Source organism: Loxodonta africana, chromosome 18, assembly GCF_030014295.1.
Source record: "Loxodonta africana isolate mLoxAfr1 chromosome 18, mLoxAfr1.hap2, whole genome shotgun sequence".
Lineage (NCBI taxonomy): Eukaryota > Metazoa > Chordata > Mammalia > Proboscidea > Elephantidae > Loxodonta > Loxodonta africana.
In genome coordinates, this window is record NC_087359.1 from 16,880,729 (window position 1) to 16,895,931 (window position 15,203).

The 15,203-nt window shown below is 42.2% G+C and overlaps 1 protein-coding gene and 1 long non-coding RNA gene across 3 annotated transcripts in view; both read left to right on the forward strand.

Annotated features, from left to right (window-relative positions):
* Window positions 1–6,175: 6,175 nt before the first annotated feature.
* SRP68 (signal recognition particle 68) overlaps window positions 6,176–15,203 on the forward strand; it is a 44,368-nt gene continuing 35,340 nt past the window's right edge. Inside the window, exons 1-2 of one of the 2 annotated variants that reach the window (XM_003417249.4) lie at window positions 6,176–6,353; window positions 7,846–7,912. In XM_003417249.4, coding sequence (XP_003417297.1) covers window positions 6,191–6,353; window positions 7,846–7,912 — 230 coding nt within the window. In that variant the 5' untranslated portion in view covers window positions 6,176–6,190. The remainder of the gene's footprint in view (window positions 6,354–7,845; window positions 7,913–15,203) is intronic. The other variant, XM_064270714.1, reaches the window with a different exon arrangement.
* LOC135228072 (uncharacterized) lies at window positions 7,919–14,913 on the forward strand. The gene is made up of 2 exons (XR_010318294.1): window positions 7,919–9,544; window positions 10,229–14,913. It is a non-coding gene; the product is annotated as an uncharacterized LOC135228072 (long non-coding RNA).

The window sequence follows — 15,203 nt, forward strand, 5'->3', positions numbered from 1 at the left end:
GTAGTAACAAAGCTGATATTGCCGAAAACCAACCCATAGTCTTAGCATAAGAGTGTCTGAATTATGTCAATTGAATTCCCAACCTCGAATGGTGTCTGAAGTTAAAGTGAGGACGTTGATTGGGAAGAAATGGGATCCTAAAACTTAGAAATGGGGATATATGGTTAGATAATCATGAAGGTACGGACATTGAGGCCCTAAATTCCATTGAATCACTCCTGCCAACAGAACCAGACCAGCGTTCTTACTCCCATCTGAAGGCATTACTTTGTCTTTGTCTCCTAAGCCACCCTTCCCAATAAAACCATCATCTTTCCCACCTCCGTCTGATGAGATTAACCCAGCCGTATGTGAAGAGTCTTCAAGGTATTGCCTCGGGTGGCACCTGGGGCATCGCCTGGCGTATAGCCTGAGGCAGATGCCTTATAAGGCATTGTTGAATGCCACCAGGACCCATTGCCACCACCCATTTTTGCTTCCAGATCTATAACTAGACTTAAGTCCCAGTGAGCCCTGAAAGGTGAAGTGCGGTGTGACCCATGAGGAGGTATGTTACACTCCAAAAGAACTGCTTGACTTTTTTAATATAAACAAACAGACCTGGGGAATATGTTTGGAAATGGCTACTAAGGGTGTGGGATAAGGGTGCAAGGAACATAAAGTTGAGTTAGCCTGAGTTTATTGATACAGGTCCACTAAGCACAGATTATCCATTCAATATTTTAGCTTGAGAGGTTAAGAAAGGGTCTCAGTTTATTTGGGTGGTTCTCTGAATGGATTAAGTGGTTTGTTGTTGTTCTTGTTAGGTGCCATCGAGTCTGTTCCGACTCATAGCGACCCTGTGCACAACAGAACGAAACACTTCCCGGTCCTGTGCCATCCTTATAACCGTTGTCATGCTTGAGCTCATTGTTGCAGCCACTGTGTCAATCTACCTTGTTCAGGGTTTTCCTCTTTTCCGCTGACCCTGTACTCTGCCAAGCATGATGTCCTTCTCCAGGGACTGATCCCTCCTGACAACATGTCCAAAGTGTGTAAGATGCAGTCTCGCCATCCTTGCCTCTAAGGAGCATTCTGGCTGCACTTCCTCCAAGACAGATTTGTTCGTTCTTTTGGCAGTCCATGGTATATTCAATATTCTTTGCCAACACCACAACTCAAAGGCGTGAACTCTTCCTCGGTCTTCCTTATTCATTGTCCAGCTTTCACATGCATATGATGCGATTGAAAATACCATGGCCTGGGTCAGGCGCGCCTTAGTCTTCAGGGTGACATCTTTGCCCTTCAACACTTTGAAGAGGTCCTGTGCAGCACATTTACCCAATGCAATGCGTCTTTTGATTTCTTGACTGCTGCTTCCATGGCTGTTGATTGTGGATCCAACTAAAAGGAAATCCTTGACAACTTCAATCTTTTCTCCGTTTATCATGATGTTGCTCATTGGTCCAGTTGTGAGAATTTTTGTTTTCTTTATGTTGAGGTGTAATCCACACTGAAGGCTGTGGTCTTTGATCTTCACTAGCAAGTGCTTCAACTCCTCTTCACTTTCAGCAAGCAAGGTTGTGTCATCTGCATAAAGCAGGTTGTTAATGAGTCTTCCTCCAATTCTGATGCCCCATTCTTCTTCATATAGTCCAGCTTCTCAGATTATTTGTTCAGCATACAGATTAAATAGGTATGGTGAAAGAATACAACCCTGACACACACCTTTCCTGACTTTAAACCAATCAGTATCCTCTTGTTCTGTCTGAACAACTGCCTCTTGATCTGTGTAAAGGTTCCTCATGAGCACAATTAAGTGTTCTGGGATTCCCATTCTTTGCAATGTTATGCATAGTTTGTTATGATCCACACAGTCGAATGCCTTTGCATAGTCAATAAAACATAGGTGAACATCCTTCTGGTATTCTCTGCTTTCAGCCAGGATCCATCTGACATCAGCAATGATATCCCTGGTTCCACGTCCTCTTCTGAAACCAGCCTGAATTTCTGGCAGTTCCCTGTCAATATACTGCTGCAGCCATTTTTGAATGATCTTCAGCAAAATTTTGCTTGCGTGTGATATTAATGATATTGTTCTATAATTTCCGCGTTCGGTTGGATCACCTTTCTTGGGAATAGGCATAAATATGGATCTCTTCCAGTCAGTTGGCCGGGAAGCTGTCTTCCACATTTCTTGGCATAGATGAGTGGGCACCTCCAGCATTGCATCTGTTTGTTGAAACATCTCAATTGATATTCCGTCAATTCCTGGAGCCTTGTTTTTTTTTTGCCAATGCCTTCAGAGCAACTTGGACTTCTTTCCTTCAGTACCATTGGTTCCTGATCATATGCCACTTCTTGAAATGGTTGAATATTGACTAATTCTTTTTGGTATAATGACTCTGTGTATTCCTTCCATCTTCTTTTGATGCTTCCTGTGTCATTTAATATTTTCCCCATGGAATCCTTCATTATTGCAACTCGAGGCTTGAATTTTTTCTTCAATTCTTTCAGCTTGAGAAATGCCAAGTGTATTCTTCCCTTTTGGTTTTCCACCTCCAGCTCTTTGCACATGTCATTATAATACTTTACTTTGTCTTCTTGAGACGCCCTTTGAAATCTTCCGTTCAGTTCTTTTACTTCATCAATTCTTCCTTTTGCTTTAGCTGCTCGACGCTCAAGAGCAAGTTTCAGAGTCTCCTCTGACATCTATCTTGGTCTTTTCTTTCATTCCTGTCTTTTCAGTGACCTCTTGCTTTCTTCATGTATGATGTCCTTGATGGCATTCCACAACTCATCCGGTCTTAGGTCACCAGTGTTCAATGCGACAAGTCTATTCTTGAGATGGTCTCTAAATTCAGGTGGGATATACTCAAGGACATATTTTGGCTCTCGTGGACTTGCTCTGATTTTCTTCAGTTACAGCTTGAACTTGCATATGAGCAATTGATGGTCTGTTCCACAGTTGGCCCCTGGCCTTGTTCTGACTGATGATATTCAGCTTTTCCATCATCTCTTTCCACAGATGTAGTCAATTTGATTTCTGTGTGTTCCATCTGGTGAGGTCCATGTGTATAGTCGCCGTTTATGTTGGTAAAAGAAGGTATTTGCAATGAAGATGTCGTTGGTCTTGCAAAATTCTATCATTCGATCTCCGATATTGTTTCTATCACCAAGGCCATATTTTCCAACTACTGATCTTTCTTTGTTTCCAACTTTCACATTCCAATCGCCGGTAATTATCAATGCATCTTGATGCATGTTCGATCAATTTCAGACTGTAGCAGCTGATAAAAATATTCTATTTCTTCATCTTTGACCCTAGTGGTTGGTGTGTAAATTTGAATAATAGTCATATTAACTGGTCTTCCTTGTAGGCGTATGGACATTATCCTATCACTGACAGCATTGTACTTCAGGATAGATCTTGAAACGCTCTTTTGGACGATGAATGCAACACCATTCCTCTTCGAGTTGTCATTCCCAGCATAGTAAACTATATGATTGTCGGATTCAAAATGGCCACTTAAGTGGTAATCTATGCTAAATCAAGTTGAAATGCGAGCCTGCTTTGGTATACCGTAGAAGAAGCTATCCAAAGTCTTAGGGAAATTGGCATGTTACAGTGGATTTATCAGGTCGGCCCCACAGACCCACCCATGGAATGCCTGGAGGACATACCTTTCCCCACAACGGTGAGGAACAAATTTGTGAAGGGAGCCCCAGTGTCCTTGAGGATTGCTATGATTGCTATTTCATGTAAGTCAGATTTGACAATGGGAGATGGCCTAATTGAATTAAGACACCGAACTACAATGGGGATGATTGGACCCTGTGGTGGTAGGTGCTAAGTGGTGCCATTCAATCAACAAAGACAAGGTGGGCATGGTTACCATAATGGATAGCGGAGTCAAAGGAGTAATCAGAATAGTCTGCCTCGTGTGGACTTATGGCATTGGCTACCTAGTCATAGTGTCCCTAAGAGTGAAAGAGACGTGAAATCTACTAAATGTTTACTTGATCTGTACAAGTGGAAGAATTCTAGATCAAGTGAATAGCAGTCTAATTTGATAGTGGATTATTGTAAATTTTACTAGGTGGTGACTCCAAGTGCAGCTGCTGTTCCAGATGTGATTTCATTGCTGGAGCAAATTAATACATTTTCTGGTAGCTGGTGTGCAGCTATTGACCTGGTCAATGCCTTTTTCTTGATTCTAGTTTTGTAAGATAACTAGAAGCAGTTTGCCTTCAGCTGGCAAGGCCAGCAATACACCTTCAATGTCCTACCTCAGAGGTATATCAGCTCTCCAGTCCTATGTCATAATTTAGTCTGCAGAGACCTTGATCACCCTTCCCTTCCACAAGATGCCACACTGGTCCATTACGTTGATGACATTATGTCTCCCGGACCTAGTAAGGAAGCAGTATCAATGACTCTAGACTTATTGGTAAAACAGTTGCATGCTAGAGGGTGGGAAATAAATCTGACAAAAATTCAGGCACCTTCCACCTCAGTGACATTTCTAGGGGTCCAGTGGTGTGGTGTGGGCATTCCATTACTTATTATAAAATATAAGATATAAACAGGGCTAGTGCATTTTTTATTGTATCTATGTTAGTTGTATCATGTTAGGTGCAGGTATGACTTTATCACTGTTTTTATTTAGAGATCATATACAGTTTATGGAAATGTGTACAGCTGCCAAGTTGACAAAGGGTGGAGTGTGTTGGTTAAGGTCATGTGTCAACTTGGCTAGGGCATGATTCTCAGTGGTTTGGCTGGTATTATGTAATCATCCTCCATTTTGTCACCTGATGTGAGCAGCCAATCGGTTGAAAGGGGAGTTTCCTTGGGGGTGTGGCCTGCATCCAATATATGTGGATATTCTGGCAAAGCTCTTCTCTCTGGATCCTGTATCTGACTCATCAACCCCTGACCTCTGGTTCTTGGGACATGAGACAGCAGCCTGCTGCTTGACATGCAGATTTTTGGATTCACTAGCTCCTGCAACCCAGTGAACCAGCAACCTACTGCCTGACCTGCCAATTTTGGGTTCGTCAGCCCTGGTAACCAAGTGAGTCAGGAGAAAGCTTCCAGCCTGATGCCTGACCCATGGATCTGGGACTTGCCAGCCTCCACAACTGCCTGAGCCATTTCCTTGAAGTAAACCTCTATCCATTTATGTATGGAGCCCTGGTGGTAGTTCTACTCTGTTCTATAGGTTTGCTATGAATCCAAATTGACTGGAAAGCAACTGACTTGGTTTTTTTGTTTTTGTATTTATAACTTATGTATATGCTTCACTGGTTTTGCTCCCCTAGAGAACCTAGCCTAAGACAGGGTTGCCCAGAAATCAAATCAACTCAAAGGCAATGGGCCTTTACACATGAGTTTTTAAAAAAATTTAATGTTTATGAGAACTGTTTTAATTGGTTATCCACATTTCACAGAGGAGGGGCCCAACTGCAGGAAGATGAAGTTACTTGCCCAGTATCTCACAACCAGTAGTGGCAGAGCTGGTATTGGAGCCCAGGACTAGACATCAGAGCCCTCAGTGCCCTTTTCAGAGCAAAGATTCATATTCTTCCTCGCCTCAACACTTCTCCGTACTTGGATGGTCTGCTCCAAAGTTCAGAGAAGGGTACAGGTCTGGAGCAGTCCAACAAAGTCCCCACATCCGGACGCTGATGATGAAGCCAGTAATTGCTCTGGCCACCTCTTTCTCACACAGACAGTGGGGGCTCCCTCACAAGCGGGGTGTGCTTAGTCCCGGAAGAGTGGGAACCCCATCTCTCCAGTCCCTGAGGAGTTAACGGCACCCAAAGTCCAAGGCTCCTGGTCCACTCCCCCACCCCCGCCTCGCCCCCTCAGTGCAGGACGTGCATTGAATCCCCTGATCTGAGATGCAGGACATAGGGGTCCATCTCTGGGGTCTCCAGCCCTTGTTAAACGGGTGGTAGGGAACGCCCTTGAGTTAATCCCAGCAGCCACTGTCTGCAGGTTCCCGCGAAATCCCCGCACATTACGCGCCCGGAGAGCCGAGGCCAAGCGCAGGCGCGCTCCTACAAATGGCTCCTGCCTGCGGGCCGGTCCGTCTGAGGCGAAGTCCGCCGCTATCCCGTCAGCCCGTCCGGGCTGGTCCTGCTCTCCGGAGTCCCCAGTTGCCCCGCCTCCTCTATCCCGTCATGCTCTGCGGCGCAGGGCAAGATGGCTGCTGAGAAACAGGTACCTGGGAGCGGCGGTGGTGGTGGCGGCAGCAGCGGGAGCGGCGGTGGACGCGGTGCTGGTGGAGAGGAAAATAAAGAAAACGAACGGCCTTCAGCCGGGTCAAAGGCAAACAAAGAATTCGGGGATAGCCTGAGTTTGGAGAGTATCCTAGAGGAATCTGGCCTAACACGAAATGATTACGTGTCGATCTGGCGGGCCGGGGGCGGGAGAGGCTGCGGGTCCTGGCAAGTCCTGGGCAGGAGAGGCCGAGGGTGCAGTTTCTCTGTCCGAGTTTCAGGGTCTGCCTTCCAACTGGCCTTTACTCGCATCCTCCTCGGACTCCAGGCTGAGGAATGCCCTTTTCTTTCACGCGGCACGAGGATATCGGGCAGGTTTTCTGGCTGCCCAGTTGGAGGGCTTGTGACGGGGATGACACTCTGGCCACCCTGCTGAGCTCTTGCCTTGGCGTCTTGAGCCACCGAACTGGGGAGAGGAAACTGCGGTCTTGATGTTTCAACTTAATACTCTTGTCTGACAGCCGTCCTAGACTGGGTAGTAAAAATTACAGCTTGATGCTGTGTACGTGGAGGCAAAGATTGACTGCTTTGAGGAAACGCTTGTTGTCTATTTTGAATATAAATTATCATGCAGATCCTAATGGTCCCTAGGCATTTTATTTAGCTGGGAGTTGTTCACATGAGCTGAAGGAATCAGATTCTAGTTTTCATTAATGTGTATCTTAGCAGAGCTTGTGATGTTAGTCTGTAGCTTTTTGAAATGAATAACAAATGGAGAAAATATGAAATAACACATTTAGCTTGACATCTTAATGTAGTTAAATTTTCAGGGGTTTAAGGTTTTCCTTTTTAAAAAAGTTTACAGCGTTTTAGGTGTGGGATTTTACTTTTTGAATTGGTGGTGCTGTCTAAATGGATGTCAGAATACCTTGATTTTACTAGCAAACATATATCTCTTTGTTCCTTTTTAGTTACTGGTATAGGCCTTTTAGTGCTTGTTATTTAAAAATACATCTATAGAGAAGCACTGAGAAAACTGAAATTGTAGATAAAGGTCACTGGACTTCCTAAGTTGGATGAATCTTAAAAAAGGAGAGAGCGTTCAGGGGTTCTTCCGAAAGGAGAAACTTTAGCATAATATCACTATGCAGTTTGGAGCTTGGCTGACATATGGTAGTCCTGGTCTCCTGCAGTTAGGGGAGTTACACTTGGCAGTTGTCGGAGGTTATGCAAACAGAGGTGTAGTGCACATCACTTATAACCCGAATTGGCTTGAGTGGGTAGAATGCTGGGTCCAGGTTGGAATCAATGGTATCCACCTTGGTGACACCAGCTTTTAGAACCCAGCAGCTTTATTCCAGCTGTTGCGCTTCAGCAGTCCAAAATGGCTAATAATGTTCTCCTTTTTGTGTGTGACAATATTGACAGCTCAGGCAACCACATTTTCTCCATGCTTAGCCCAATCCCATGACAAGTTGACAGTTGAAAACGGTTACAAGAAATTTTACTAGTTGATGTACTAAGTATTGCAGAAGTGTTTAATGTGCTGTAGGTTGATATGAATAGAAACTAATGGGGACAAGTTTTGAATTATTTGGATTCTTGCCACTGTAAGCTTTTCCTTAATCTTGGCTCTAGTTCTCCAGATTATTAAGGACTCTCAGCAGCAGCATGGTTTACGGCACGGAGATTTTCAGAGGTACAGGTCAGTATCCCGTCAAGGCGTGTGGAGAGTCTCGCACTTGGTTTGGGCTTGTTAATATCCCAGTTACTCTGCTTGTCAGAAAGTGTACTTTGGGAGCCTAGCTCTGAATTTATGTTGAATCCTCAACAGGTAATTATTTTTTGTTTGTTTGTTTTTCCTTTAATTTTTGTTGTGCTTTAGTGAAAGTTTACAAATCAAGTCAGTCTCTCATGCAAAAATTTATATACACCTTGCCGTATACTTGTAGTTGCTCTCCCCATAATGAGACAGCACGCTCCTTTTCTCTACCCTGTATTCCCTGTGTCCGTTCACCCAGCTTCTGTCCCCCTCTGCCTTCTCATCTCCCCTCCAGACAGGAGCTGTCCACATAGTCTCATGTGTCTACTTGACCCAAGAAGCTCGCTTCTCACCAATATCATTTTCTATCCCATAGTCCAGTCCAATCCCTATCTGAAGTGCTGGCTTTGGAAATGGTTCCTGTCTTGGGCTAACAGAAGGTCTGGGGACCATGACCTCTGGGGTCCTTCTGGTTTCAGTTAGACTTTAAGTCTGGCCTTTTTATGAGAATTTGAGGTCTGCATCCCACTGCTCTCCTGCTCTCTGAGGGGTTCTCTGTTGTGTTCCCTATCAGGGCAGTCATCGGTTGTAGCCGGGCACCATCTGGTTCTTCTGGTCTCAGGCTGATGTAGTCTTTGGTTTATGTGGCCCTTTCTGGGCTTATAATTAAAAAGGTAATTAATTTTTAAATTTTATAATGACTAAAAGGAGCCAATCTTTTTATCCATTTTGCCTTACAGTATCAAAGATAACATTTATAGGCTTCTGCTGAAAATGGCAGTTTTGGTAATCATTTTTTAACTTAACCATATTGTAGCATCTTGGTTAAATTCAGTGCTTTTCAGTATTTTAAACATATAAAGGGAATTCCTATGATATTGGTAAATTTTGATAACAGCTTTTAAGTTGGAAAACAAATTTAATATGAATCTAAAAAATTGAATAGATGCCTAATGTGTAGTACAACTCAGTACTTTGAAAACAGAAAAGTGATACCAAGACATTCGACATCTCAGATTTTTGTTGTTCATTCATTTATTTGAAAATATTTAATGAGTATCTACTAAGTGCCAGACACTGTTCTTTGCACAAAACCAAAAAATCAAACCAGTTGCAGTCGAGTCAGTTCAACTCATGGTGATCCTGTGTGTGCAGAGAAGTGCTCCAGAGGGATTTTTTTCTTTTAATTTTATTGTGCTTTAGGTGAAAGTTTACAGTGCAAATTTGTTTCCTTATTCAAGAATTTATGCATAAATTGTTTTGTGACGTTGGTTGCAATCCCCGCAATGTGTCAGCATTTTTCCCCTTTCCATCCTAGGTTCCCTGTGTCCGCTCGTCCTGTGTTCCTGTCCCTTCCTGCTTTCTCATCTTGCTTTTGGACAGGAGTCGCCCATTTGGTCACATATATTGATTTGACTAAGAAGCACATTCCTCATGTATATTCCTGTTTGTTTTCTAACCCGAAAACCCTTTGCCTTCCAGGTGACTCTGATTCATAGCGACCATACAGGACAGTGAAATTGCCGCATAGAATTTCCAAGGGGCAGCTGGTGGATTCAAACTGCTGACCTTTTGGTTAGCAGCCGAGCTCTTAACCTCTGTGCCACCAGGGCTTCTGTTTGTTTTATAGGCCTGTCTAATCTTTGTCTGAAAAGTGGGCTTTAGGAGTGGCTTCAGTTCTGAGTTAGCAAGTGAAAATTCCGTAGGGTTTTCAAGACTCTGACCTTTTGGAAGTAAATCACCAGGCCTTTCTTTCAAGGAGCTTTTGAGTAGGTTTGAACCACCAGCCTTTCAGTTAGCAGCCAGGTACTTAACTATGCCACCCGGGGACTCATAGAACAGTAAATAACACCTGTAAGTGTTCTTACTCTCAGGGAATTTACATTCTGATGGCTAAATAAGACAAAAATGTCTACTTAGGGTGAGAAAGGTGGTAATATGGAAGGGGGTGACCTGGAAGAGGCGCTACTTTAGATGGTTGGTGGTGGGGGTGTCAGGAAAGGCTTTCTGAGTGAGACATTTAGGTGGAGACCTGAGTGCTAAAGAGTCAGCCATGTTGTGAAATGGGTCAGCACAGCTAGGCAAGAGTGAGGAAGAGGGTAGTGGTATGAGATGAAGTTGGACTGGGCAGGGCCAGACTGTATGGGGCCCACTAGGGCAGGCTAATGAGCTCTGGTTTTAATACCAGTGTGGTGGGAAGCCATGAGAGAATTTTGAACAGGGAACTACTATGACTTTTTTTTTTTTTTAATTATTAAGGAAATTTTCAAACAGAGATGCAGTAAAACTCCTGAACTCATCACTGAATCACTACAGCGATTAATTTCTGCCCTTCTTGATTCATGTGCTTCCCCCGCTGTAGAAAGTGATGAACTTCCCGCCACCCGAGTGTATCCTTGCAAACTTGCACCATGACTAAGAGATAGAACATTAACATTTTCATCAGTACTCCAGTTTATCTTCAATAGACAAGGACTTTGAAAAGCACACCCGTAATGTTACCATTCCACCTAATCATATTAACACTAGTTGTTCTATGTCATTTTATCTAATGTTGTAAATGATACATATACATACATATTGTTGTATAAAAGTCATTTATACAGTTATGTAAATTAGTCTTTATTCAGTTTTTCATGATTTTCTTTAAAATGTCTTTTAATAGTTTATTTTAAGAAGGATCTGAACAAGGTCTTCTCATAGCATCTGATTTTTTTTTTTTTTTTAATATTGTGTTTTTGGTGAAAGTTTACACAGCACTTTAGGTTTCCATTCAACAATTTCTGCACAAGTTGTTCAGTGACATTGGTTACATTCTTCACAATGTGTGAACATTCTCATTATTTCCATTCTGGTTGTACTGTTTTCATTAGTCTAGTTTTCCTGCTTCTGTACATTCTCATCTTTGTTTTAATGTAATTGTTGACCACAGGTGATTTTTTTTTAAGGAACACAGTATTTACAGATGATATTCATTATTTTTTTGAGTCAGTTTGTTATCTACAGTGTGACTTCAGGGGTTAGTTTTGGTTCGGGATCGAAAGACTATCTCAGGGCAGTGGTCTCAGGAAGTCCTCTAGTCTCAACCAGTCCAGTAGGTCTTTTTTTGTTTGTTTGTGTTTATAAGGGAATTTGAGGTTTTGTTTCACATTTTTCTCCCATTTTATCAGGGTCCATCTATTGTAGCCCTGATTAGAGTGGTCGGTAGTGGTAGCTGGGCACCATCTAGTTCTCTTGGTCTCAGGGTAGATGAGGCCATGATTCATGCAGACTATTTGTCCTGTAGACTAGTTTCTTCATTTTCTTAAAAGATTATTCTGGCTGCTGTTTGGAGGATGGATTATAAGGGAAAAAAATAAGGATAGCTTAACTAGGAGGCAAATTCAGCCCAAATGAGACGATGGGAGCTCGGACTAGGATTTTAGCAGTGGAGGTGTTCAGAAGTGGATGGGATGAGTTTGGGATATTTTGGAGGATAAGTTTGGAGTATCTATGGATTGGATGTGAGGGGTCAGGAAAAAAGGAAGTGACAGTAAATTCTGGTTTTGGGGCTTGAAGATTGCTTTGTAGGATTACATTATGTGAGTTAATCACAGTTTATGTATCACTCTCTTGATGGGCTTGAGCTTGAGTTTAGCTTGAACTTGGATGAGAGCGCCATTTATGGACATGAGAAAAGACTGAGGAGCAAGTTGGTGGAGAGGGAGCAGGTGATCATTTCTATTTTGGACATGTTTGAGGTGCCTGTTAGATATCCAAGTGGAGATGTCAGATAGGTACTTGGAAATAGAAGTTTGGAGTTCAGTGGAGAAGTCAGGAGTGAAGATAAATTTTGGCCATCACGGACATGTAAGTGGTATTTAAACCATGGGGTAAATGAGATTATCTGGGGAGGGAGTGAAGTGTCTTTTTTCCTCCACCTTGCTGCCAAGAAAGGGGATTGAGAAACAGAAGCTAGAAAGGGAGGAGGAAGCCGAGAGGAGAAAATGCTCCAAGAAGGATCAAGTGGTAGGTTTTCAGACACTTCTGAGTGGTCTCGTAATAGAAGGCTAGGGAAAGACTGTTGGTTTTGGTAATAGAGAGGTCATTAATGATTTTTTTAATTAATTTTTTTATTTTGAGAATTACAGATTTACATGCAGTTGTAAGAAATGATACAAAAAGATTGCATGCACGCTTCATCCAGCTAATGGAAATGGCTCCCTTGATTACTAACCTGGAGTTTGGCGGTTCGAACCCACCCAGCAGCACTGCAGAAGAAAGACCTGGTGATCTGCTTCTATAAAGATTATAGCCAAGAGAACCCTAAGGAACAGTTCTACTCTGTAACGCATGGGGTTGTCATGAGTCAGAACTGACTGGATGAAAATAGGTTGTTTTTTTTTTTTTTAAATACGGTATCAGAACCTAGGATGGACATTTATACGGTAAAGATACAGAACAATTTCTTCATTTCAGGGGTCCTTCATGTTGCCCTTTTATAGCCACACCTCCTTTTTCTCACCCTCACTCTCTCCTTAATCCCTAGCAACTACCAATCTGTTCTCTATTTCTATAATTGTGTCATTTCAAGAATGGCATATGTATGGAATCATACAGTATAAGCTTTCAGGGTCAGCTTTTGTTTCACTTAGCATAATTTTCCGGAGAGTCATCCAAGTTGTTACACGCGTGAATAGTTTGTTCCTTTTTATTTCCGAGTAGCATTCCATGGTGTGGATGTACCACAGCTTGTCTAACCACTCACCCGTTGAAGGGCATCTCTGGGTTGTTTCCAGGACTTGGGTGTTGTGAATAAACCTGCTGTAAGCACACGTGTACAGGTTTTTGTGTGGACATAAGTTTTCATTTGTCTAGGATAAACGCCCAACAGTGCAGTTGCATGTCTGGTTTTTTAAGAGACTGCGAAATTGTTTTCTAGAGTGGCTGTACCATTTTATATTCCCCCAGCGATGTCTGAGTGACCCGGTGTGTCTGCGTTCTTGTCAGCATTTGGTGTTATCTCTATTTTTTATTTTAGCCATTCTGATAGGTGTGTAGTGATAGCTCATTAATTTGCATTTCCCTAATGGCTAGTGATGTTGGACATTTTTTCATGTGCTTATTTACCATTGTAAATCCTTTTTGGTGAAATGTCCCTTCATGCCTTTTACCTGTTTTCTAATTGGATTGTTTAGATTTTTTTTTTCATCTTGGGTTTTGAGAGTTCTTTATATATTCTAGATGCTAATTCTCTGTCAGTTACGTGGTTTGCAAGTATTTTCTCCCACTCTGTAGCTTGCCTTTTCATCTCACAGAGGTAAAATTCTTAATTTTGATGAAGTCTAATTTATCCTTTTAGGGGTCTTGCTTTTGGTGTCAAATCCGAAAACTCTTTGCATAGTCCTAACTCATGAAAATTATTTCTGTTTTTTCTAAATGTTTTATATTTTTCCATTGTTTGTGATCCCTTTTGAGTTAATTATTGTATATTGTATGAGATTATGTCAAGAGTGATTTTTTAGCCAATGGTTATCCAGCTGTTCCAGCACCATTTTTTGAAAAGCGTATCTTTCCTCCATGAAATTACTATTGCACTTTGCCAGAAATCAGTTAAGCAGGCTTACAGCCATGATGAGTCTATTTCCGGGCTCTCTATTCTTTTCCATTGTTCTGTGTCTTGTCTCTCTACTAGTACCACGCAGTCTTGATTACTGTAGCTATACTCATTGCTGTTGGGTCGAATCCAACTCTACGATGGAGCAGAACTGCCCCATGGGTTTCCAAGGCTGTAATCTTTACAGGAGCAGACTGCCACGTCTTTCTCCCGTGAAGTGACTGGTGGGTTCAAACCACCGACCTTTCTGTTAGAAGCTGAGTGCCTAACCACTGCATCACCAGGGCTCCTTACTGTATTTATAGAGATCTTGAAATCAGATAGACTGATTTCTTCCATTTTATTCCTCTTCAATATTGTTCTAGCTATTCTACTTCCTTTGCCTTTCCATGGGGCCCTGGTGGTGCAGTGGTTAAGTGTTTGGCTACTAACCAAAAGGTCGGCAGTTTGAATCCACCAGCTGCTCCTTGGAAACTCTGTGGGACAGTTCTGCTCGTCCTGTAGGGTCACTACGAGCCGGAATTTACTCCACGGCAACGGTTTTTTATTTGCCTTTCCATGTAAATTTTAGAGTAATCTTGTCTGTATATGAAAAATCTTGCTGGCATTTCAATAACAATTGTGTAAAATGTGTTGATCAATTTGAGGAGAATAGACATCTTTACTGTGTTGAGTCTTCCAAGCCGTGAACTAATATGTCTCCATTTATTTGGGTCTTTGATTTTTGTACATCATTGTTTTGTAGTAGTTTTCATCATGCAAGTCCTGACCATGTTTTGTTAGATTTACACCGAAATATTTTCTTTCTTTCTTTTTTGAGTGATTGTAAATGATATTGTATTTTTAATTTCAGCATCATTGATGACATTTTAGGAACAGTTTAAAGGAATTAGTGGAGACGGAAGCCTGAATGGAGTAGGTTGAGGAGAGAATGACAGGTGTGAACGTAGAGACGGCAGCTATAGACCATGAGCTGAAGAAGTTTGACTGTAAAGGAAGCAGAGGAATGGGGAGGCAGCTGAAGTGCAGGCATGAGGTCAAAGGACAGGTTTTTCTCTCTGTGTGTATTTACTATAAGATCCTTTGGTAACTTCTGTATTTTACCTAGGTATCACACGGCTGCCAGCTACATTTACTGTTCCTTAATTTGTTGAATTTCTCCCCATTGGAGAATAATAGCCTGTGGTCATGTTTTGTTTTACTCTGCTTTTGATTGCCCTAGGTTAGCATCTGATTACTGTGTGTAAGATAAATGACTATTACCTTGGGGGCAAAAGTTGCTTAATAGGAATGAACTATTAGCTTGCTGATTGTTGAGAGAGATTCTCCAGTTTTTTTTTTTTTTTTTTAACACAATAGATTCTTCATGGAAAATGTTACTCTCTAGGCCGACAGCTGCTAGTAAACATAAGCTTATTTATTGCTGTCCTTAGGTTGGGTGATTTAAATCATCCTGAACTTGTCTTGTTAAACCAGCTGGTAACCAAAAGTTGGTGGTTCGAACCCACTAGTATCTCCTTGGGAGGAAAGACCTGGCAACATGCTCCCGTAAAGATCACAGCCTAGGTGGCGTCTGGGGTCTTAAGAGCTTGTGACCATCCATCTAAGATATGTCTACTGGTCCCCACCCCGACTGGA